The sequence below is a fragment of the Mytilus galloprovincialis genome, chromosome 4 (genome assembly GCF_965363235.1).
Source record: "Mytilus galloprovincialis chromosome 4, xbMytGall1.hap1.1, whole genome shotgun sequence".
Taxonomy (NCBI): domain Eukaryota; kingdom Metazoa; phylum Mollusca; class Bivalvia; order Mytilida; family Mytilidae; genus Mytilus; species Mytilus galloprovincialis.
This window is the reverse complement of record NC_134841.1, coordinates 38209958-38237310: the sequence shown is the minus strand read 5'-3', so window position 1 is coordinate 38237310 and position 27353 is coordinate 38209958. Positions and strand designations below refer to the sequence as shown.

General features: G+C 33.6%; 1 protein-coding gene across 3 annotated transcripts; it reads right to left on the bottom strand.

Annotated features, from left to right (window-relative positions):
- Positions 1–845: 845 nt before the first annotated feature.
- On the bottom strand, positions 846–10166 carry LOC143072074 (uncharacterized). Of its 3 annotated transcripts, none has more exons than XM_076246854.1 (6): positions 9901–10166; positions 6009–6115; positions 5524–5595; positions 3335–4474; positions 2062–2310; positions 846–963 (listed from the first exon to the last, which is right to left on the bottom strand). In XM_076246854.1, exons 3-6 carry the CDS (start codon positions 5585–5587, stop codon positions 953–955), a joined length of 1464 nt encoding a protein of 487 aa, XP_076102969.1. In that variant the 5' UTR covers positions 5588–5595; positions 6009–6115; positions 9901–10166; the 3' UTR covers positions 846–952. The 3 variants fall into 3 exon arrangements, with proteins under 3 accessions (XP_076102969.1, XP_076102967.1, XP_076102968.1); XM_076246852.1 differs by having other exon boundaries at positions 5997–6115; positions 9901–10165; XM_076246853.1 differs by lacking the exon at positions 9901–10166 and having other exon boundaries at positions 5997–6256.
- Between the last annotated feature and the right edge of the window lie 17187 nt (positions 10167–27353).

Sequence of the window (27353 nt, the reverse complement as noted above, 5' to 3'; positions counted from 1 at the left end):
ACCCTAAATTTACCAAGACAAACCATGGGACCATATATATTTTAGTGCGGTAAAATCACAAACGGATATCGACAACAACAGTTTTTCCATAATTAGTTTATTAAAACGCCTTTTAAGGAGATAATTGCTTAAAACAGCATTGCCGGCAATGGGGCCAACATTTAGTACTTTATATTATAAAACGTGTCAATTCCGAGTTTGTGGATAACGATGAAATGAGTTTCCCATAAAAAATACTAATTGGCAACCTTTCGGATTCATTTATGGCCTTGGTTTCTTATAATTACAATATTGTAGATGCCGAGTGTTCTTGAACATGTAATAAGCATAAATATGAAGTCCCAACCTTTCAATTACAACACAATGTTGACTGCTGTCTGTTATTATGTTCACACCTCGTTTTCAATATAATGGAATTAGATGCGACTGTCATTCAAGTGAGAGGTTAAGCTAACTTTAAAACCAGGTTCAATCCACCGTTTTCTACACAAGAAAATGCCTGCACCAAGTCAGGAATATGACAGTTGTTATCCATTCGTTTGATGTGTTTGAGCTTTTAAATTTGCCATTTGATAAGGGACCCTCCGTTTTGGATTTTCCTCGGAGTTCAGTATTTTTGTGATTATACTTTTTTTTCATGTATTGCACCTTTTGGTTTATTTTCTTTTACATTATTGGTGTGTGTTTTTTTTTTTTGGCGTTGTTATTTTTTTCAAAATTTCAATATCAGAGATAAAAACTAGTAATTATTCTGGTTAAAATCTACACAGTATTACATTCATATTATTCATAAAAAGACTCTGGTACAAAGGTTATCAACAAATGAAAAATGAATAAACAATTCGTTATGAAATATAAAGCTCTTTATTGACTAAATTGACTAAGATAGAAGTAAATGGAGATCACAAGCAATAAGTGACATTTCTTTCAGATAAATATATCGCAAAAGGGTTTAATAGGTACCTGAAATGTCAAATGAAAACCATAGTTACATATGCTGTCTTAAATGAGCTTTAAAAGTATCAAATAACAATCTTTAAAAGTTAATGTTATAACTTAATCAATTTGAATTTTCTTTTGGAAATATTTAAGTGTAAAATACAAAGTGAAACATTGACTAGTTAACTAGAAGTGTAGAATTTGTCCGATGTCTTCTTTGATGGAAATATATTACAAAACTTGCTAATTTGTCGGATTCCTTTAATCCATCATTGGTATTACTTTTAGTGATTCGTTTTGCTCAATTGTATGCGCTGTGTATTGTTTTGTTGACTTCTGGTTTGCTTTCTCCGACTTTTCACATTGACGGATGTGTCCTGATTTCCTTGTTGGTGTCTTCTCGCTACAACTTATCCATTTTAACATAGGGAATACTTGAAGAATTTTGTCAATTCTTAGGTAAATTAATTTTACAACTATTACGGTTATCAGGTATGCTAGGTTTATATTAATGTTAAAACCCAAGAACCAACTTTTTGGTATGTACTCATAAATAATTAGTCTAAATGTCAGCCAAAAATGTTAGATCTGTAAATTTGCAAAAGTTATTTTTTTCTTCTTCTTCACTGATCAGGATTCGGACTCATGCTACAGAGATATTCTAATCTCTTAATAATACATACATGAATTTACAAATAAGATTGAGAATGGAAATGGGGAACGTGCCAAAGAGACAACAACCCGGCCATAGAGCAGACAACAGTAGAAGGTCACCAACAGGTCTTCAATGCAACGAGAAATTCTCGCACCCGGAGGCGTCCTTCAGCTGGCCCCTAAACAAATATATACTGGTTCAGTGATAATGAACCCCATACTAAACTCCAAATTGTACACAAGAAAATAAAGTTAAAATAATACAAGACTAACAAAGGCCAGAGGCTCCTGACTTGGGATAGGCGCAAAAATGCGGCGGAGTTAAACATGTTTGTGAGATCTCAATTTGATGAATTTACAAAGAATAGATCTTGACCTTCCAAAAAAAACCAAAAAAAGCATTTGTTATTTGTAACATTTTTTGCATATTATTTCCTTGTCATTAATAATGTCCTAAATTATACATACTTCCACCAGATTTAAGTCTTAATCCACTGCTCCCTGTTATTCCAACTCCATTTCCGTGAGTGATTCTTAATCCACTTCCGTCTGTGGTTCTGACTCCACTTCTTCCTGTGATTCTGAATCCTCTTCCGTCTGTGGTTCTAAATCCATTTCCGTCTGTGATTCTGACTCCACTTCCGTCTGTGACACTGACTCCACTTCCGTCTGTGATTGGAACTCCTCTTCCGTTTGTAATTCTAACTCCGCTACGATCTAAGAATTATATAAGATTTACCTCCATTTGTTCAAAACAAAAAGCCTATTACTTTGGTCAAAAATCATTTCTCATGTTTGAAAAAAAATTGGAGTAGACACAATGTTTTAATCAAAAAAACAAAATTGTTTGAATCATTTATGTTGCAGTTATGAAGTTGAACACCAACATGATATGCATTCTTCTGGTATTTATTTAATTATAATATGGTCAGCAGATGCTAAAGCTGTAAATTGCAATGCGAACTTAAAATGGTACTGTAATCGGGGGAAATATACAGTCAGTGGGTATAGTAAAAGTGAATTCTTACTAAAAAAATCTCAATATTACCAAGTAACTTTATGGGTGATTTTTATAAATGAATACCATAAGATGTAGATATTTTTAATTTTTTATTGTTTATTTGGTCAGAATTTTCGTGAGGGTCTTTTTTATTTTGTGATGGGTTAAACACGACAGCTTATTTTACGACTATTATTTGGTGAGAATGCATATCAAACTTTTCCATAAACATTTTCTTTGTACTTCAGCAGAAAATTAAAAGTCTAAATACTTGCATGGCCAATACACAATAAAACTTTTAACATTCTTACATCTTCTGGTATTTATTTAGAATACATCGGTCATTTAGTAACTTGGCAATACTGTTTTGATTTATATTGATTTTAGTTGAAATGAGAGTACATATGTTTAGTGGGAACTAATTCTTAGTCAACTGACTGTATTCACACAAATACTGTATGTTACTAAAGGTTGAATACAACACACGAAATGCATCAAACATTTGTAATTCGGTTGGTATCAATGAAAACAGATTAGTCCACAATACGTTCTTTTATAATTTTATCTTATTATGATACAAAATTCAAATTTGCAAAAAAAAAATGATGTATGATAACTACAAGTTTATTACGTATATGAAAGTGTGTGTACCATGATAGTGTTGAAATAAAACCTGCATATGTCTTTGTTTTAAAGTTTAACCATATTTTTTTTCTTCTAAACAAATAAATGTTGACCTACCTGCAACACCTCTGACACCATTCACTCCAAATCTCCAAACTGGTCCAAATGTCCTAGAGCCATCTGTTCCAAAACTTCCCTCCAAACTTGCTGAAGTAGAATCACTTGGTCTACCAGCAAACCCAGTTGACTGGAAAGGTATATTAACTTGACCTGCAGGACCACTTACTGACAAATCGCCACTTTGGCTACTTACAAAGCCACTTGGTTGGAAAGATGCAACAATTTGGCCTGAAGGGCGGCTTACTGACAGATCACCACTTGGACTACTGATAAAGCCACTTGGTTGGAAAGATGCTACAATTTGGCCTGCAGGGCGGCTTACGGACAGATCACCACTTGGGCTGCTAACAAAGCCTCGTGGTTGGAAAGATGCAACAATTTGGCCTACAGGGCGGTTTACTGACAGATCGCCACTAGGACTACTTACAAAACCACTTGGTCCGAAAGTGGCTATACTACCTTGAACTCCTGGTCCAGATACTATTCCTGAGAATCCACTTCCAGGCTGACTTCCTCCAAAGCCGATTCTGATACCTGTATTGATAGCAAGGGTTCTTTCGAGGGATGAAATATAAGAGATCAATCTGATGTATGCCAGGTAACTTATGTTAATGAAACCTGCTCTACTGGTTGTGTCATCTCGTCCGGTAACAAATCCGCTAGTACTGGTACCGAATCCACTTGCGAATGTGCCACTGACTGCTGGACCAGTTCCACTTATATCGGAGCTAGATGCACTCAAACCCGGACCAAATCCACTTGTGAATATGCCACTGACTGCTGGACCAGTTCCACTTATATCGGAGCTAGGTGCACTCAAACCCGGACCAAATCCACTCACACCGGTACCAAATCCACTCAAACCTGGACCAGTTGCACTCACACCAGGTCCAAATCTGCCTCTGAAATTACCTCCGACTGTTCCAGAAAATCTTCCTGCTCCGCCAAGTGATGAAGCTAATCCTCCACTAAGAGCAGATGCTAGTCCGGTTGCAGTTCCTGCGACAGTTCCACCCAATGCTGCAGCTAACCTTTGTCCATTTAAACCAACACCGAATCTTCGATCTACAATTCCATCATTACTAAGACGTCCACTCGGGAAACCAGATATGGCACCATTTACACCAGAACCAATTCCTGCAAAAACAATTCATCTAATGACATTTCTCAGTTGAAATTAACTAAAAATAACCTATTAAAAAATGTGTTATGATGTCATATTCCTTAAGTCTGTTTAATTATTCAAAATTAATCAACATTTATCTCATTTTCAAGAAGTGAATTATAATAGTACAATATTTCATAGAAATGGTGAATTTTCGTGATAGTGCAATTTAAAGATGTAAATTAAATCCTTTTTGACGGCTTTTTCAAAGTGTGTTGATTCGTTTTTACAAATATTCAAGCAAGTTACAATTAAATTTGAAATTTTGAATAAAAAGATTTATTTTATGATAATTATCGGGATAGAATAAATGGATCGCAGGCTTTATTTTTTTATTTACGTTTAACAGAGTAACGATATATTTATAGAAAATATTGGATAGAAAATGGTATAAAAGAGCAATTATGAAGATTCGATAAGGTGAATTATATATATTTATGTTAGAATCATTACGAAGGATTGACTAAGAGATGCAATTCCTTGTTATTACAATATATTAAATGATGCAATTTGATTAAGTTTCATAATTTTTATCATTAAATATGTAATGGTAACTAATTTGGAGAACTGTTCTGAAAGTGCATATTCCCATTAAATTATTTTCATACAGAACACGCGCGATATGGAAATTTATTGGACTTAGGATTCTCACAACTGTAAATCAGTTTTTAACTTTTCCATAATATTTTGGAACTCATTTTTTCACTCCCATATTTTTAATTTTTTTTTTTATTTTTAAGTAATGTGGAATGGCCATTTTCACATCTCCTGTAATGATTAACTTTATAATGGCGTTCCAAATTTTTTCACATGTCTATTTCTAAAAAAAACCCACTTTTTTAACGCCTTTTGTTAAAAAGAAGCACACTGTCTTATCTAATTTCGATATAATTTAAAGGACATGTTCTATTAAAAAAGGCGTCATTAATGAAAACATTTTATCTTTAATTGAACCCCAATATGTTGAAACATATGAAAGACACATGGCACTACGAGACACTACTAAATAAACAAATTATACCTCCTTTTCCGCTTGCCAAAACTCCAGCTGTACTGGCAAAAATGAGGGTGACAACCAAAATCATAATGATGGCTAAAAAATAATGAAGGAAAAACTATATTAAATATTGATTTTTCATTATACAAAAGTTTACAGATTATAACAAAAGATATACAATATTGAATGAAATTAATATGAAGGCCGTACGGAGACCTATAGTTGTTAATGTCTGTGTCATTTTGGTCTTTTGTGGATAGTGTCTCATTGGCAATCATACCACATCTTCTTTTTTATATATGACAAACTTTACAAATATTATAATGATAGTCAAGTGCGCTACTTCAAAAAAAAAATTTTTTTTATATACTAAAAAACGTGATATCTTCACAATATTTAATAAAATGAAAGATCTTTTTTAAAACGTTGACAGTTCCTTTTTCATATTAAATTCCTTTTTCTAAATATTTAGATTCATACAATTAAACAATATATACCTTTGAAATTACCTTAGACTTCTTAGCAATGCTGTCAATATGGAACTGTATCATCATCTTGCGTGCCGCTGATTTTATACTATATTGTCTAGGCGTGTAACATAACCACAAAGGCTGACCTGCGCAGAAAAGTGACAAGTTTATGGAGCAGGCGACTGTTGAAATGCACAATATGGTAGAATTCATCACAAAAGTGTCATGTTTTCATACAAAATTTACGATAAATTATTCTTTGTAGATCGATCATATATTTTCTATTTCAAAGAGATACCTAGATTCGTAATTGTAAATAAACAAATAAAATATGCATATATGATATAATTTGTTTGTAGGATCAAGGACAATATTACAAGTATGTACTTTTACCGTTTCTACATGTAACTGTTCAATATGAACCAATGAAACTGAAATAAAAAATGGAAAATACTTTATTGATTGTTTATTTTCTGGAGAAACAAAAAAGATAAAAGCATAGGTTTTGCCATCTGTAGTTCTTTCCTAATCATTTCAATTTAACACGATTGAGTTACAAAGTTTATTGTCAATAAAAAGTTGTCGTGGAATGATGATGTCACTCTGGCCACTTCCAACTGTAAAAGCACCTTTACAGATAAATTTTTCTTGATATGATATATAAAGAAAATGAATATAAACAGTAATGAATAAGGAAAAAATAGAAATAAATATATTTTTTAATGTCTTTTTGATTCTGTCCAAATTTCATACAATTCCTTACAGTTTGACCAAGTAATTGAACCAAAACGTTGACGCTGTGGCCGACGACGATACTACAGACGATGCCTACGGAATCTATGATCACTATGTCTCGCTTTGGCATCATAAATGTAGCAGGCTCGACTGAAAGGAATCGAATATGAACTGCAACAATAATCATTTCACGTCTAATATTTATACCTTAGTTCTTTTTTACGCAATACAGAATGTTTCATGCATCAGCTGCAAAAAAAAAATGTGTAAAACACTTTTTGAAAATTGAAACAATTTTATATGTTTTTTTTCTCTGAATTGGGTAACTATTTGAAAACAATTCCTTTAAATTACTTAGATTGTGTATTATTTTATGGGAAGCAATCATATCATATTATGTTTATGGAGGATAAATTTGGATATGGAAAAAGCATGGATCCGAACTGGGTTTATTTCTTCTCAAATAGCTATTTTGAACACTTTTTAATTCCGGGCACACTTGCTTGAAGTAAGATTGAGCGTATTCGAGAAACAAAGACATGTATATTTCCACAGAATTTTACACTATTCGAGTGCATATTCATTAAAAAATATATAAAGTGGTCACCGTGTCTTACATGCGAAAAAAATTTCCAATTGCAAAGTTATAACGAAAGTTGTTCGATATTAGCAAAAGCAAGATTACCATAAAGTAGGTATAGGAAGATGTGGTATGAGTGCCAATGAGACAACTCTCCATCCAAATAACCGAATTTATGAAAGTAAACAATTTTAAGTCAAGGTACGGCCTTAAGGTATATTAATGCAGAAAGTGTTTTTTTTTTTTTTTTTCTTTATTGTACTCTAATAAGGTTATCTTTACAAATATATCAATTGTTTGATTCGGGTTCGATTTATTGCCATATTTTAGGCCACATACGGTTCTAACCCACACCCCTGTCCTTTGGAACTTTTAACTTTTACCCACACACACTGCCAGTTTGCACAAGGCATAATATATAATATTTATCATCATCTTTGAGACATTTAACAAACTAGCCGCTGTATTTTATTTCCTACAATTGAAGATATACATGCCAACCAACGGATATTTCGTGAAATTTAATTAAGAATCGAATGCTTCTTGATGTAACTTCATTGGGGTGTAAAAGAGTTGACCGAAGTACATTTTGTATGAAGCGCGAAAGCGCTGTATTTGTTTGCACCTGACCTAAGTCAGGAACCTGATATTCAGTAGTTGCCGTTTTGTTTAAGTGGTTCATAGTGGTTCTCGATTCTATTTTTATATAGATTAGACCGTTGGTTTTCCCGTTTGAATGGTTTTACACTAGTATTTTAGGACTCTTTATATCTTGCTGTTCGGTGTGAGCCAATGCTCCTTGTTGAACCCGTACGTTGACCTAAAATGGTTTTTCTTTTAAAAATTGTGACATGGATGAAGAGTTGTCGCATTGGCATTCATACCACATCTTCTTATATCACTTTAAAAGCTGACTATGCGGTATTGGTTTTGCTCATGATAGAAGGTCGTGTGTTGTCTTTTAGTTGTCAACTTCTATGTCATTTGGCCTCTGGTTGAGATTTTCTCGTTGGGAGGTATACCTCATCATTTTATTTTCATATCCATTAGAACATTGGTGGATAGTAGTCGCATTGGCATTCATACCTCATGTCTTTATTTCTATATTGAACAACTTGTAATGTACCATTAGTTTGGTTTGACAGAAGGATAATTAGTCTGTCAATCCTAGAGTTATGGATGAAAACAGCCATTTCGACGTCGTTTCTATTGTTGTGTTAACGTCCAACTGGAAGACGTCTTTTGAGAGGTCTGGTCTAATTATTTATAGCATCTGAAATTTGCCCTCTAAGATGGCTCATTTTATGTTTATTTTGGGGAGTTGCTGTCTCGTGGACGTCTTCTTTACTCATATTAATGTATGATTGGAGTGTTTGGTCAGAACCTATTAAATTAAACCATCAACTATAAAATGATATCCTTTTGTGACCGTGTTAGATGACCGTGTCTCATGTCATTTACGATATATCTTTCAGTTGAATTTACAAACATGACTAGGATTTTCCTATTGTGAATCTGTCCTTTATTTATAAAGAGAGTCAGAAGATACAATGGGGGCATTAAAAATCCGATGGATATAGATAAACGGACAACGCCATGGCAAAATCAAAAGACGAAAAAAAAAAAACTTAATAAAACATGACGACTGAGGAACACGGCCTCTACATGTATCTAAATATGGGGTGATCTCCGATGATTTGAAAGAGCGAGTAAATCAAGCTGTACTGTGAAAACAAGCCGTGGTGCTCACACTTTCGCGATAAGTCTCATTTGGGCATGCAGTGATGGATCAAGAACCTTTCATAAGGTGGGCCGCTCCCATCATGCTTTGGACAGTGATTCCCGATATATTCAGTCAAATTTTCCACACCAAACTGGTACCGGGCATGCAGGGTCCCCTAGATTCGCCTTTTCGTTGTCATAGTCCAGGAAAGATCCGGTATTGTGGTGAACGACAATTTTAACATATCCATGGTAATTGGTGACACAGATATAAAATTTTAGCCAAGCTTCATTTAAACTGTTGATATGATACTAAGTAGTGCATGTTACGGTTGTAAAGCTTCTAGCAATTTTTGTGATTTTTTACTACACATAACGATAATTAAGATCAATGTTAAACTTTCGACCTATTTCCATAAATATTGTCTGCATATTTAAAATTACCCAGTCAGTGAGGTTACATCTTAAAATAAATAAAATTGAAATGGGGAATGTGTCTAAGAGAAACAACCCGACCATAGAGCAGACAACAGCCGAAGGCCACCAATGGATGTTTTAATAATTCAAGCAGTTTCCTTAGAAAGGGTTGTCATCTTAAACCATTCCAAAGTTAGAGGATCAACTTCACATAGGGTCCTCATTGTAGAAATGTTCCATCAGCATTTGTCTATTTAAAGCCGACAACTAGCGCGAACAGAAAAAGTGGAAAACATAATTATAAGAAAGAAAAGTGACGTGGAATAAAAATGTGCCGTAATATTTGATATCTGATGTTTCGTTTCTTTAAAACTTAAACGCAAAACATGAATTTCAAAAATGAGAAGCAATGTGAGAATTTTGACTGACAGTGTATTAATCTCCTATACTGCTCGAAGAAGTCTTATAATTTATTACCTGTAACAGACACACTTTGGTTTTCTAAGTCATTTTCTTTCAAGGCATGTTTATGCTCCAAATTCTGAATCCTTTGTAAGAAATTTCGTTCATTTTCTTTAAGTTTTCGTAACTCCTGGTTCTGAAAGGTAATAACGTTTTCGAGTTCACTCAACTTTTCCAAGACCGATCCTATTGAAACCGTGTCATCTTTTACCTAGGCCTGGTAAAAAGATAAAGCAAACAACTCTAAAATAAATAACAACATTACTGTAACAGAATTCTAGAAGAACATGATCTAGAATACACAATTGACGACCTGACACAATAGATAAGATGAAAATCGTTAGAATTGGGTTAAGTACTTACTATGGTAGTGTGGAACTTTCTCAAGTTGATATTCTGTATGTGCTCGTCCCACAGGCACTTAAATTTGTCTCAGAAAAAAAAATCCTATATGCGTGTTATCATGATTTTAATAAGGTATATAGGAAAAAAATTCTGAGACAAGTGCCTGTGGCTCGTCCCCAGTCGGGAACACGTTATTTCAGTGGTTGTCGTTGGTTTATGTCAGTTACAAACGTTTTTTCTAACATTGTTTTGATATAGATTATGCCGTAAGGTTTCTAATTGTTTTTTCTTCATATTTTTCGTATCAGGGCTATTTAAATAAAACTGACTATACGGTAGGATTGCCACATGCATTTTTCTAAGAATTATGTCCCCTTATATACCTTATTGTGTAGGGGCGGATGCAGGAATTTTCGAAAGGGGGGGTGCTAACCCAGGGCACCCAGGGCAAAGGGGGGGATGCAAAACATATGTCCCGATACAAATGCATTGATCGGCAAAAATAAAGGGGGGTGCGCACCCCCGGAACCCCCCCCCCCCCTGGATCCGCCACTGTTGTGTTAACTTAAAGTATATTTGGGGGGGGTGTGTTCGGAGACAAGTGCCTGTGCAGATTCCCTATTTCCTTGACGTCGTTTGGCATCACTATGTAACAGACAGCAGAGTCAAAGCGTAACTACAAATTGGCCGAAATCATTTCATGCTCACTACAATGATTGCTTTTTTATCACATCCATGTATTTTTGTGCAAGTCAGTACTATTAATTTAAGATTTACTCTGTATTTCACATTGTTATCGGTATATATTTTCATGACTGAGTACTTGTGCATAATGAAAATAAATCAACATGCACACGTCTTATACGTTCAGGTATTTCACATCCAATCTATTATGGCAATATTCTATACAAAGCACAAAATGTTGTCAGTCACCTTTAAATTGCATCGGAAATAAACACATCTATTATAAAACAATTTGTTTGCATAATACAATACCGTGGTTATGTTCTTCTCATATATTTTAGGGTGGTATGATACCACTCCCTTACGGGAGGGATTGTTATGAAACACCATGACTGCCTTATGTTGATGATCAGCATTATATGCAGTGGTCACACCATTATATGGAGTGGCCACCAGAGGCGGATTAAGGAGGGGCAGAGGGCCCGGGCCCCCCTTTTGAGAAAAAAATTTGATTGCTTATATAGAGAATCACTGAAGCGTGACGAGATCGGGCACCCTCTTAGGCAGCCAGTTGGCCCCCACTTATGAAAACTTCTGGATCCGCCACTTAAATTGTCACAACATTATATGCAGAGCTCACAACATTATATGCAGTGGTCCCAACATTATACGCAGTGATCACAAAATTATATGCTGTGGTCCCAACATTATTTACAGTGGTCCCAACATTATATGCAGTGGTCCCGACATTATATGTAGTGGTCCCAACTTTATATGCAGTGGTCCCAACATTATATGCATTGGTCGCAACATTATATGCAGTGGTCCCAACATTATATGCAGCATTGATCCCAACATTATATGTAGTGGTCCCAACATTATCATGACGTTTTTTGTTGATGAAGATGATGATCAGTGATGGTGGTCAGGGGCGGATCCAGCCATTTTGAAAGGGGTCCCAATCCAGGATAAAAGGGGGGGGTCCAACCACATGTCCTCATTTAAATGCATTTATCGTCCAAAAAAGGGGGGTTCCAACCCCCTCTGGATCCGCCAATGGTGGTGGTTCATTACTATACTATATATAAAAATATTAATTTTCGCGAACCATTTAGGTCACGGAAATTCCAAAATATGGCATCAGTAAGGAGAGTTGTGCAAATAATGTGAATACACAGAACCCCCATCCAAATTATCTTTAGCTAAAAGTATTCATCATTTTCTATTTTATATGTACTAACAACATTCCATTTTTCTATAATTTCGATTAAAATATTCCAAAATCTGAGTTAAAAAAAGTCAAATGCCCAAAATAAACATTGTCTGATTGGTTGAAGTACTGTGGCGTCAATGATAAGCATAGCAAGCCTCGATGTAAAGCACACGCTTCACATGAATAAGGAGAGTTTTACAAATAATGTGAATACACAGATCCTCCATCCTATTTATATTTTGCTGAAAATGTTTCAATGTTCATCATTTCTGTTTTGATTCTGCTAACAACATTCCATTTTTTCTTTAATTCCGATTTATATATGTGGAACCCGCAATAAAAATAGATGGCCTCAATGATTTAAACGCAACGCAAAAAATTCCGTTGACCCTGAATTCAACGGATCGATAATAGCATCATCACCATCAACAAAAGTTTACCGTTATCTTTGTGAAATTTCAGTTATATAGTTCTTTAATTAGAGAAATTTTGGTAAGTATTACTTATTAATGTTAAGGTTCTACTGATGTGCTCCTCTAGACCTTTTTGACGGTCCGTTTTATCCCATTTATCTCAATATTATCTCCGATGACAGTAATGTCAACCCGACCTATTCGTGTCAAAAGTGAAAATCGCATCGATTTATTGAACTAATTTCTTCTCAAACTGTGCATGCATTATTTCTGTATTATATGATAACCAATCACATTCAGGTTGCATGTTTGCATGAAAATGGTCATGTATTAGTGAATTGTAAGGGCGATGCAACTTGAGGTCAGTGCGCGATCACGTGACATTATTATTTGTAAACAAATTTAAAACATGCTCCCCGCGTAACACGTGTCTGAATTATCCTTTCAAAGTGTTATGAATCTTTCAATCACTATTTTATGAAATATTTCTAGGTTTGCATATCAGTAGTCAAAGTGAATTAAACGTAGTTCTTAGTTGTGTTTTTTTTATATAGAATTAGAAGGTAAATCTACATAAGGGGGTCTCATTGGGGGGGGGGGGGGGAAATTGTCAATATTGGTCACGCTTAGACCCAATGAGAACCACACACTAGTCAGTATTTAACTTCACCCAAAAAGATGACTCAACTTCCCTCTATATTTAAAACCTGCATACTAATTTAAATAGCATTTGCTCCCCTAAGGCCCTTGAACACTATTTGGCCCCTTCCGCGTCATTTCCCTTTAAATTTGCTGAAAAGTCATACTTTAAGTCCATTTACAGTAACGGCTAATATTTGATTTTACCATCTTAATTTCAATTTTCATATTGAACACATTTGACCATTCAATATGAGTTCCCATGTATTTTTGTCATATATGAAGGAGGTTTTAGGTCATGTTTTCCTAAACACCTTATTGCTATTTGTCTGTCTGGATTGTTAAAACCACAAAATCAAATATTGATGAATATGCAAGTTTTCAACAATCCCGGAACATTAACAAAGATGTGTGTGAGAGGGTGAAAATTACCCTTCTGATGTACTGATATTTTTAGCACCCCAAGTGAGAATCTAACTCAGGACTTTCAGCACTGTAGCCATCGGTCTTAACCACAAGATCACGAACTCACATTTGATGAACTAATTTCTTCTATATTAACTGTACGTGCATAAATTCTGTATTATTTGATAACCAATCACATTCACGTTGCATGTTTGCATGATAATGGGTTCTGTATGAGTGAACTGTAGTGTATTGCAAAATTAATGCAAATTGTGACGTCAGTGCGCCTTCACGTGACATAATTATTTGTAACCAAACCGGCTTCTCATGTAATGTAACGGTTTATTTCGTCCTCCGTGATATTTTATCCTGAGGATAATTTGTCCCGGTAATTTTTTTCCAGGCATGGTATTTCATTTCACAGGTTGATTTTTCCCAGAGGAGTGAAAATCTATCAGATTTCTGTGTTATGCGGATAGTATGTACGGGTATATATTTGCCGTATTATATTTCACAGAACCGTGTGAAAAAGAGTCCCATTAACTACTATGTAAGTTACTCTCAATCAATATATACCTGACTATAATTATAAAATGTTTACAAAGGTAAGCAACTGTCTAGGGCCAGGTAAGGGAGGGGAAAAATTAGTATTAGTACTATTTCGCAGAACGATAAACAGATGCATAGACAGACCAAGGGGGTGGGGGAAATTTAGCTTATGACATATATGTAAGAAATCATTGAAGCTTGATGGGAGTGGGCAACCCTCTGGTCCATCAGAGCCCCCACACCTTTTTGAAAAGTTCTGGATCTGCCACTGAGATTTGCAGGTTTTCTTAGTAAAGATACCTTAAAATATCACAAACTGTGTGCTTTCCAGACCATAGTTTACATTTTTTTTCATATTTTGCCGTGTCAAAATGACCTAAATTTAAAGGACAGTATATAGACCCAAAAATGGTATATCACATTCTACACATCAAGATTATCACATTCTACACATCAAGATTTTAGCAGGAAAGACTGCCATTGGAGTTTTTAACCATTGTGACTTTTTAATTTGATCTACTCCACTAATTAAAGTCGTTGAAGTAGAATATTTAATGTAGGTTTGTCCACATTTTGGTATATATTAATACATGTTTAGAAATAATGTTGAGCCTGTTCCTAGATGCCTGTTATAGACTTCAATATTTATTGTTTATTGAAAATAAATGGAATCAATTCTTTCAGAAAAGTTTAATTCTATGGAAATGTAGCCCCCCTTTTATAAGTTGAAAAGGCTACATAGAGGTCAATATACAGTCTCCAACAGAAAACCAAAAAAGGAAAAATAAAGTGAATTTTGGAGAATTATTAAATGTACATGCATTTGAAATATTTAAGATATATTGTTTCAATTTTTTTAGTTCTAGGTTCCACATAACTACCATTTTAGAAAACGATTTCAATGCTAAGTCTATTAGAGGGATATTTGATTTTCATTGGTTGTAAATATGGAATCTTATTCAGTGGCAAAGGAAATAGACACTGACAAGTCTTAGATAACATTTTATATAGTTTTGAATTTTTCTTCGTCAGTTGACTAAAATTAGATGGAGGTGTGTTCTAATTTCCAACAGAGGAGCAATCAACCTATATCAATATGTGCATGAAGCAAATTGATAGTTGCTAGATACTGAATGATTATATCCACAATAAAGGTTTAACCTGTGCATACTTAAAACAAGATAAAAAAAGTCATGTCTTTTTCAGGACTTCTGAATCCAATCATGTAGTATGGAATGTTATTGAGATATGGTTTGGGTGGATGGATGGTCATGAAGGACCCGTAGTACAAAGTATATCACTGGATTTAGCTCTTTGTCTAAGTGTATTATTAAAGTACTTTGCTTTGAGCTCAGTTCATTGTTATGCAATTCATTCTTTGTGAAATTAAGATTTGACAGACAACTCTAATGGACAAGGATTTGTCAAAGTAGTATCATCTCTATGTACAATGTAAGTATTCAGGAGATAAAAGCATTCTATTTTGATTTGAACCATACATTTTATAAAAAAAAGTGGGAACAAATTTACCGGACAATGCTACTCCCACTACTAGCAATATGATGCTAGGTTGTTTTAATACATCTGTATTGCCTGCTGATGACTCGGCCCTGAGTGTAAACGGTCCTTCAATTAGGAGGGAAAAAAATTATAAGGCCTATCCAGTCTAAGGGAGCTACCATTTGATTTTTATGGGGGGAGCTAGGATGAAATTTGAAAAAAAGGCAGGACAGGATTTTGAGTAAAAAAAAAAGGCAGGATGAGTAACTTGGCAAAAAAAAAAAAGGCAGGATGACAATTGTTGTAAAAAAGTCAGGATAAGCTAAGAAAAAAAGAGGCAGGACCGAATAGACTGAAAAATAAAAAGGCAAGACAGAGATTACAACTAAAAAAAAAGGCAGGACAAAATTTTTCATCCTAGCCCCCCCCCCCATAAAAATCAAATGGTAGCTCCCTAATCGATTTCTAAAACTATACTTCATTGCACATGTTCAACATTTTTATACAACCACAAAAAATTTGGGGTCGTAAATTGGTATCCTGTCCGAAAGATGGTTTCTGGATAATAACTTTATTATAAGTCAACAGAAATCAACAAAATTATAACACAACGTTTATAACCACAAAAGGAAGCTTGGGATTGATTTTGGGGGTTATGGTCCCTAAGGTTTAGGAATAAGGGGTACAAAGGTGCCCAAAACAAGCTTTAATCTAGTGTCGGTTTAAAAAGTTGTGTATAAGTATTTCAATTGTTCTGAAATTGTACCACAATGTTTAATACCATAAGTAGAAGGTTCGGATATATTGTGTGGGTTATGGGACAAACAGTCTAATAATTACGGACCAAAAACAAACATTTTTGTAAATTCAAGACCCTTAATTGGAGTTTGTCCAGAATGGTTCTTGAATTACCTAATACCAATGCTTTATGAAATCTTCTTTGAAAATTGGAGTTATCTTTCTTTGTTCAGTCAACTTAAATCAATTATACAATATACAATGCAATATTCACTTTATTACCAACTGATAAATTAAAGCAGTCATTAATAACCATTCAGTGATTGCAAGCACTTTCTAGGGTATGCCCTTTTACAAATGGAAAAATTATACATTTTTTTAGTTTCTGATCTCTTAACTGAAGTTTGTCTCCTCTAAATGTTTCTCATTTCAGAAATTAAAAAGAAAATTTCTTTAGATATTTTTGTTTGAAAGGATTAATATTCAGCAGCATAGTGAATTGCTCCTAACACAAAAGCAAAACAAATATTTAAGTTCATTAGACCACATTCATTCTGTGTCAGAAACCTAGGCTGTGTCATCTATTTAATCACAATTCAAACTCAGAGCTGTTTCCAGCTTGAATGTTGTGTCAATACTAGCCCCAACTGTTCAGGCTTCGACCTCTGCAGTCGTATAAAGCTGGGCTCTGCGGAGCATCTGGTCCATTCATTTGTTTATTTTTCAATTTGTGTGAATTAATATAGTTACAGTAAATGCTAATTACTGCACTTTCATACCACAACAAATATTGTATTGGTACATGTATCACTCAAATGTGTATCCATATAACAAAAAAAATGAAAAGGAATAATTTTGCATTACCTTTTGAATACTATGACTTTTTAGATATGTAGACATATTAAGACTCATTAGTAGATGTTGATAATATTGGCTTAAAATGCTTGAAATTCTATCAGATTACTTTTGGAGCAGTTATGAGTTTTGAAATTAGAAAGATCATATCATATGCAACAAGTGTAGTAAGTTTCAAGTTGATTGGAATTCAGCTTCATCAAAAACTACTTTGACCAAAAACTTTAACCTGAAACTCCCACTTCCATTTTCTATGTTCAATGGACCGTGAAATTGGGGTCAAAAGTCTAATTTGGCTTTAAAATTAGAAAGATCATATCATAATGAACATGTGTACTAAGTTTCGAGTTGATTGGACTTCAGCTTTATCAAAAACTACCTTGACCAAAAACTTTAACCTAAAGCGGGACAAACGAACGAACGGACCCACAGACCAGAAAACATAATGCCTATCTTCTATTGTAGGTGGGGGCATAAAAAATTTAATAAATAACACTCATAATGCTCAGATTTGGTTGTCATCGTGCAACATAGTTAATAACACCATATAGAAAAAACATAGAACTCATTTTGTCATAAGACACTGTCAAACATCCATACATACTATCCACACTCATCTGTGTCCACACTTGTATTAAGTAAAAAAAAATGTGAAGAGTCAAAAGCAGGATAAAGCGTAAACAAAAAATCTTACTATACCTATTCTAACAGTCTGATTTATAACCATATATTTCAGGTGCTTATTTATTGAAATGTTACAAAAATCTAAGAAATGGTGGATTCTAGGAAAGTTCATTGCATACAGGAAAATTAAAAATGGGTCCAAAATTTTTTGGTAGACTGCCGGTCCTTACAGGACAGGCAATTTACGGCCCTATAATGGTGTGGCAACTGCATATAATGCTGGGACCACTGCATATAATTATGATCATCAATATTCGTTCCATAATATTTATCAAGAAACTATCTACTGTCATTTAGTTAGATGCATGTACACTTTTGTTATTAGTTACCTGTCTATTCTGTCATATATATTGTATTTGATTTGTAATTTGTCCTCATGTAACATATATTTTGTGTCTTAGTGAAAATAAGGAATTGAATTGAATCAAGAGACGTATACGTAAAACACTCCGGACAATAACTTTAGTTTACATGAATGGATCTCTTTGAAATTTAATCAGAAGGTTCAATACCACAAAAGGAAGGTTGGGGGTGATTTTGGGGGTGATGATCCACCCGTTTAGGAATTAGGGGCCAAAACAAGCATTTTTCTACTTTCAGGCAGGATAATAACTTGTCTATAAGTATTTCAATTGCTCTGAAATTGTTCCACAATGTTTGATACCAAGATAGAAGGCTTGGATTCATTTTGAGGGTTATGGTGCCAACAGTTTAGGAATTTAGGGCCAAAAAGGGGTCAAAAACAGACAGTATCAAACTTGAATATTGTGTCCAAATTTGGACCTACTGTTCAGGGTTCAACCTCTGCGGTCGTATCAGGCTGAGCTCAGCAAAGCATTTTATTATAGTTTGTTCTTATGTTGTACTGTTTCACCATTGTCAAAGGTTAGAGAGGGATTTGATCCCCCTAACATGTTTATTTACCTTGCGACATTCGGTATTGTTGTATGTGCCTGTCCCAAGTTAGCAGCCTGTAATTCAGTGGTTGTCATTTGTTGATGTGTTACATATTTGTTTTCCCTTAATTTTTTTTGTATATAGATTAGGCTGTTTACTTAGTTTTTCTCTTGTGTGAATTGTTTTACATTTGTCATTATGGGGCCTTTTATAGCTGTCTATGCGGCATGGGCTTTGCTGGTTATTGAAGGTCGTACAGTGACCTATAGCCCAACTTGGCAAGTCAAAGTGGACTGCAATTCTTAAACAGTTTACTAGCATTCACAGTTCTTACTTGCTAGCTGTTCATAAGCATTCAGTTTACAAATTCAAGGCAATGATTAATTTGCATATAGGCATTCAAATAGCATTCCATAGCTGTTATTAAGCAGTTAGGCAGCAACCATTTGATTTTCTGGGGGGGGCTATGGTTTTTTTTTCTGGACAAATTTTTTTTTTCGCCTCTGGCGAAAAACAATCTATTTTTTTCGCGACAAGTCGAAAACAATTTTTTTCTTTCAATTTTAGCATTACATATAGTGGTAGCTGAGGGTGAAACAAACAATTTTTTTTTCTCAGAATCAAAAACAAATTATTTTTTTTCTCCAAAAACTGGAAACAAACTTTTTTTTCCAAAATCAAAAATCTTTATAGCAGGGGTATTAACATAGGTTTTATCAAATTAATTTTATTTATGAGTCTATTCACACACAAAAAATATAAACAAGTCTAAATTGAAAACAAATTTCAAACATGATTGTGTTGGATAAAAATCGCAATTTTTATACGACTTTATGTGTGCATGCAAAACAAATTTCTTGGCAGAGGGGTCTAAATACAGCACAAACAACATTTTCCAAAAGACCAAAAAAGTGAAAAAGTATATTTTAACAAAATGCATTTGACTAGCAGGTTGAACAACGCATGTTCTTAAACCCAGCTGACTGCCATTTGCAATTGCCAAATAAACAGCTCACTAGATGTAATAGAATGGATCTTAATTATCGATTTAATCAAACAGAAAACAGAAAACAATAAACTTGAGGAAAAGATGGTATACATACGCACATCTGGCGTATTAAATTATAAGCCTGGTACCTTTGATAACTATATACATAACCTTAACTTCTTACCCTCAAATATATAGGCTGTCTATGCAGTATGGGCTTTGCTCATTGTTGAAGGCCGTATGGTGACCCTTTACTTAATTTCTCTGTCATTTTGGTCTCTTGTGGAAAGTTGTCTCATTGGCAATCATACATCTTTTTCATATTAACAAACAAATGTTTGAACTGTTTTACATTTGTCATTTCATGGCCTTTTATAGCTGACTATTCAGTATGGGTTTAGCTCTTTGTTGAGGCTGTACCGTGACCTATGGTTGTTTATTTTAGTGTCATTTGGTCTCTTGTGGACAGTTGAGCCTAAATGGCAATTATACCACATCTTATTATTACCAATAACTCAGACAGCTTGAATGACATAGGATCTTAAATTAGTCTTTTTTCCACAAAAAACATTTAACCTTTAAATCCTTAAAGAAAAACACAACACAGACTTATGTTTGTTGACTAGCTCGAGATCAGCAACTGCATATTGTGAGCTGCCATTTAATAAGACAAATTATCAATATAAACATACACTATACAATATGAACTCAATAACTTGTACCAGTACTAGAGAAATAATCTCATGTCAACCTTTTGCATTTGAATAACTATATGTATACCCTATACGTTCATATCTATTATAAGGCATAAATGAATACAATATATATAGTGTTGCTGATAGCCCAGCAAGCATAGCGGACAACAAAATTTATTAAATAATTACATACATGTGTCTTAATATATATATATGAGTACGTCTGAGTCAGTGACAACTCTACAACAGATTTATCCATCGGATCACCAGCAATGATGGTGATACATGGCTGTGTACATTATGTATATACAACTCGTCTAAACATCAACCCAACAATGTTAGATCTGTAAATTTGCTTTCGCAAATTGTTTTGTTCTTCCCTCGCCAGGATTCGAACCCATGTTACTGAGATACCGTGACACCTAATCGCCTGTACTGTAGCCGTCCCGCTAGACCACACAACCACCTGGGCTTCACAAAAGATAAAGCTTTTGGTGGCCGTGTGTTACCTTTCCTCATCAGTTTTAATCTAGCGTCGTACTACAGTACATGATACACAAGGCATGGAGATGTTGTTGTTACAGATCAGCTCAACTATCTATAGTAAAGGATCTTACAAATTAATGCAAGATACAGTCACAGAAAATAATTATATTTATAAGTACATCTGAGTCAGTGACAACTCTACAACAGATTCATCCATCGGATCACCAGCAATGATGGTGATACATGGCTGTGTACATTATGTTTATACAACTCGTCTAAACATCAACTTAACAATGTTACATCTGTAAATTTGCTTTTGCAAATTTTTTTGTTCTTCCCTCGCCGGGATTCGAACCTATGCCACTGAGATATCGTGACACCTAATGTCTAGCAGGATGGCTACAGTGCAGGCGATTAGGTGTCACGATATCTCAGTAGCATGGGTTCGGATCCCGGTGAGGGAAAAAAAAAATTTGCAAAAGCAAATTTACAGATCTAACATTGTTAAGTTGATGTTTAGACGAGTTGTATATACATAATGTACACAGCCATGTATCACCATCACTGCTGGTGCTCCGATGGATAAATCTGTTGTAGAGTTGTCACTGACTCAGACGTACTTATAAATATAATTATTTTCTGTGACTGTATCTTGCATTAATTTGTAAGATCCTTTACTATAGATAATTGAGCTGATCTGTAACAATAACATCTTCATGCCTTATATATCATGTACTGTAGTACGACGCTAGATTAAAACTGATGAGGAAAGGTGTAACACACGGCCACCGAAAGTTTTTTTTTTGTTGTGAAGTCCAGGTGGTTGTGTGGTCTAGCTGGACGGCTACAGTGCAGGCGATTAGGTGTCACGATATCTCAGTAGCATGGGTTCGAATCCCGGCGAGGGAAGAACAAAATAATTTGCGAAAGCAAATTTACAGATCTAAGATTGTTGGGTTGATGCTTAGATGAGTTGTATATATATATTTATATAAACATATAAAAAAAGCAATAACCACAATTACTACTAATAACAAAAACCTTGAAATATTCTATTTGGTACAACTTAGCCAGAAATAGTAAACCTTGTACGAACAAGAGATATAATATGGTTGACATGAATGTAAACTGAATAAGTGAACAAATGAATAACTCGATCATGAACGACCTCGCCGGCCAGGAACAACCAAACAAACCCAATAATGGGAAACTGGAAACCTGGGTCCGACCCAAGGGTCCGGAAACAGTCATATATGCTCCGACCCAATGCGACAAGTCGTCTCACGAGACATACTCGGACGTGTATTGTTTTGAAAAATATATAAATGCATGTATCAAAGTATATTCATAATATGAATGGAACTTGAATGTTGCCCTGTCTGCAGCGGGCTACAAAGTGATAATCTCAGGGAAAACATTTCCCGTTATAATGTTAGTCATGTGTCTTATACCTACTGACGTGAACTTAAAAAAATACTACGCTAGTACCCTATATACAATAATTTCTCCCTTTACTACGAAACGTGAGAAATTATACATATTCCAGTATGTTCTGTGGCTGACCAGGAAACCCTATTTTAGGAAACCTGTGTCCTTTTGCCAATGCTAGTGAAACTCTATTGTTTGACCTCACTAGGTAAATGAGTAAAAGAAAAAATAGTTTTGTTTGTAAATATGCAAGTAAAAAAGAAATCTTGTCATTAGGACTACAGCTATAAAATATTTGGTACAAAAAAGTCGAAATACAATTATGTTTGTATATATAATAGCCATTCCACCTACATAAAATTAATCTAATATCAAAATACAAAATTATGCAAATCTTTGTTCTTTAAACATCCCTAAAAATACAATGTTCAAAGTTCAAACTAGAACTAAAATACATAAAGATGTCACTTTACAACCCAAATATTTTGGTGCTAAAATTTCTACGCCTACGTGTACATGTATTACACATGCTATACTTTTATGCCTAGGAAATTATCATACATACAATATACATCATAATACAACTCATAAGCATAAAAATATACACATAAAGAAAATCATTATAATGATAATTAATGAAATAATTGTTAACTGTGTTTAAAACGAGATAAAATCAATGTAGTGGAAAAATGTTGGAAACCTGTTTTGAAACTATTTGCTTGGAAGAACTGTCTCAGGAGGTATACTTTGTAACAGTATAAAAAAGGAGAACTATTCAAAACAAAATACACAATCACATGTAAATATATAAGTTAAGAGTATATAAAAAGAAACTCAACACTCTGGGTAGAAAGTGAAGGTTTTTAAACTATTTCCAACCATAAGTCTATGAAACACAAGCAAAATTTAATTATAATGCATCATGCTACAAAATACCTAAATAACAGCTGATCTGCTTCCACTTTATTAAAAATAAATGGGGTCAATGCCTTCATAGGGACACAGATGATGCCCCCACTAGCATATAAGGTTATAAAGGGACAAAACTCAAGAACTGTAAAAGTGAAGCTGCCAAAATTTGAACTTAAACTGAGTTTAGTGATAATAGGCAATGTTTATACATTTCATTAAATTTAGTTGAGACAAACTTAAATTAAGAGAATAAAACGAAAACATTCAGGAATTTTTCCATATGTAAAGGGGCATAACCCTAGAATGGTAATCAAAGTGCTTGCAAGCACAGTGAATGGTAAAGATTGCTTTAATTTACCTATCTTTAGGGGGAGGTTTTGCATTTACAAAAATTGTAGACAGACAAACAAAGTGAAAGCTGTAGAGCTCCAACATTCTCACAAGGGAGTCCTTATGATGTCCGTTTTGAGATATTGAAATTGTGATGATTTGTTTCTATCAAAGTAAAAGAGTATTTTTATATCCAAACAATAACTGAAATAGCAAAAAGTTTGAATTGTTTGTAAACACACCATTGTTGGAGAAAACTAGTTTATCTTTTTGGTTGGTGTTCAATAGTGTGAAGAAAAGAAGTTCAAGCCTCAAAAGCCAAGTTTCTGGAAATCCATTTTTTTATACATGACCCGAAGACTAAAAATAAAAATCCTCTTTTTGTCAAGTAAACAAATACCAATTCCTAGTGTGAAGCTATATACATGGGAAAACTTTGAATTCATTCTAAAATTATTAATCCTTTCACGGCTGGTACACTTTTTTTTTTCTTTTTCTTTTCAAGATTTTCTAATCTAAAGCTTACTAGGGAATGTAAATAAAAATAACAAATTTATCATGTCAAATCTGCAATTTGAATTTAAACTGAAAATTGTCAACTTTTTTCTTCATTTATTTAAAACAATTTTTTTAAAGTTTATAATTCAAAATTGTTAAAAGAAATATTAAGGGTTTCCATTTTCACTTAAACTACTTCATAACAAAATAATTTCTAGTAAAATCTATTTGGTGCCATGAGTAATTATTCTATTTCAAGGATATCATGATTTTTCAAGACCACAAATATTAATTAAAGTCTGTTCTTATAAATAACCGATTATTCTGCCCCATCCTCTGACAATGTAATCTGAAAAAAATAATTTATTGTATTTTACATTTAAATAAAATTTATTGAAAATAAAAAACACAGTTTGCTTACAAGTTATTTATTCACTTAGTCAATTTAAATATGTAATAATACAGGTACCTTAATTTGCTACTTTTATAGATGAATGGTCAAATTTCAGACATTTTATACTAGACATTTCGGTTTCTTGGATATTTCCATCAAATGGAAAGACATACTTTCTTTTTAGTTAATAAAGACAAACACAAGGGGAGTTTTTGAAATTAAAAAAAAAATAATACTTGAATAGCATCTCTACATATTAAGTGTGTTTTAAGTTAAATTTGTGAAACAATTCTTTTGAAAGAATTCATTTTTATTATATTTTCACGATTTCAGTAAAAAAACCCATCATTTTAAGATGCATATTTATCTAATTTAAAATATATCACTGGTGATTTCTTCAAATTAGCACATGATTCTAGTAAAAAAAAACATCATTATTGGCTGTATATTTATCTTATTTAGAAAAATTCCATCGGTGATTTCTTCAAATTGGCATTAATAATCTTTAGACATATTCAAGCCTAATGTAATTTTCTTGTTAAATCAGTAAAAAAAAATGGGTCTTTTCCTGATATGTAACTATTTGACATGGCTAAAAGTAACATTTGACATTAGCGACATCATTACCTCCCCTGTTACTGTATCCTATGCCTTTGATAGCAAACTTATATCAGCCTCTCTATAGATTTTGAGGAACCTTAGCTATCAAAAAGTTAAAGTAAGTAAGTAATCGTTTAAAGGAGCAGAAACTAAAATTTAAAATATTTTACTCGTATAACAATACTTGAGCATGTGTTGTAGTAATTTATTAGAATGATCTACTAAATGGTGGAATGATAATTTGCACATCACAATGTCAACAAGGGGAGTAATTATAAATAGAAAATGAGAGTTGGTATGAAAGTAAACTTTAAAAAGAATGTTAAATAAAATTCGTTGAATAATTTTTAATCAAATTTTGCAGAGGTACTGCTTCCAATTGGCTTCCCTCAGAGTTACGTGCCTCTAATTGGGACCGCTCTGCCAGGGGTACTGCTTCTAATTAGCTTTTGCAGACAGAGGTATATATGTACTGCTTCCAACTAGCTTCGCAACAAGACAGAGGGTGTGCTCCCAATTAGCTTCACTAAGAGGTACATGCTTCCAATTGGCTTCGCTCAGACAACCATACTACTTCCAGTGTTGTAATTGTACGGATTTGCAAGTCTATACTACTTCTATTGTTGAAATGGTACATAATTGCAATTAATTGTCGTCCAAATTTGCAAAAACATATTTTACTTAACATTCTTAATCCAGTTTAATGTCATACCTACTTTCACTCTCTATTTGTAATTTCTTCTTATGGTGACAAATTGTGAAGAACACATTATCACTTGGGAATTTTGTACTCTTCAGTAGTTTTAATCCTGATGAGGGTGCGGTAGGAACCAAAACTTGTCTATCTTATTAAATAAGACAACCTTTCCATTAGTTGATTACTGTATACCCCTACCTCTTATATTTAATTTTTTTGATAAAAGAAACAATTGTTCATCATTTTATAAGGACTTTCTTTACAGTTATCCCATTTGCAGAGGACATGGGGCATTGACCAGCATATTAACTGTTCCGCTAAGTTTAAAACAAGGTGTTTGATGAATCAAGTTTGATTTATGCCTTTTTAAAAACTTGAAGCCGATTATTTGATAACTCTCATTTATCATATATGTTTGTCACCAATGTATGAGCAAAACAAAATTATATGAAATATGAAAAGGCTGAAATCTAAAGATTTTATCATAGCTGTTATGTGGTGGTTCTTTTTTTAAGGGAAAGCAGTTTGCTTCTAAGTTTCAAAATAATGAACTTTTCAAAACACTAGTTTATGTTGATAGATGATTAATAAAGGAATCAAAAGAGCAAAAATAATTTAAAGGTCAATGTGCTCGTTTCCGAGATACAAACAATTGAATTTTTTGCGGGTAAAATATTCTCTCTTGACTTATCATAGCTTTAACATTGACAAGTTTAAGTTTTAATGAGACTTTAACAGATGGCTTATCATTATACATGTTAAAGATTTGTAAATAGAAAAATTTGTAAGGGTTCCGCGGAACCCAGTGTCTCGCCTACTTTTGCTGTTAATCGCAGACTCAACAAAATGAGGAAAAACATCAATAAAAATTTCCCTCTCGATACTGTCTTTTGATTGAAAGAAGCTTCCAAGTTTGGTAAAAAATCCAGGATAGTTTATGAATCTAATAAATGTTGTATAAACTTTAACTGCAGACTGTATGTAATGTTAACTGGAAGAAAAACTAAGTCCATTGATAAGTAAAATACGGAAAAAGTGAATTTTTTTTTTACAAAATTTACTTCTGAATAATATCTTATGATCAGAAACAAGCTTCTGTCTAAGTTTGGTAGAAATCCAGGATAGTTTAAGAACATTATAAAAATTTTAAAAACTTAAACCACAGAGTGAATGTTTTGTTTCTGGCAAAAAAAACTAAGTCCATTTATAAGTAAAATACGGAAAAGTGGAAATTTATTTTTACAAAATTTTCTTCTTGATACTATCTTATGATTATAAACAAGCTTCTGTCCAAGTTTGGTACAAATCAAGGATAGTTTATGAAAGTTATTAAAATTTTTAAAACTTTAACCACAGAGTGAATGTAATGTTTCCTCGCAGAAAAACAAAGTCCATTTATAAGTAAAATACGGAAAAAATGGAATTTTATTTTTACAAAATTTACTTCTAGATACTTTCTTATGATCATAAACAAGCTTCTGTCCAAGTTTGGTAGAAATTCAGTATAGTTTAAGAAAG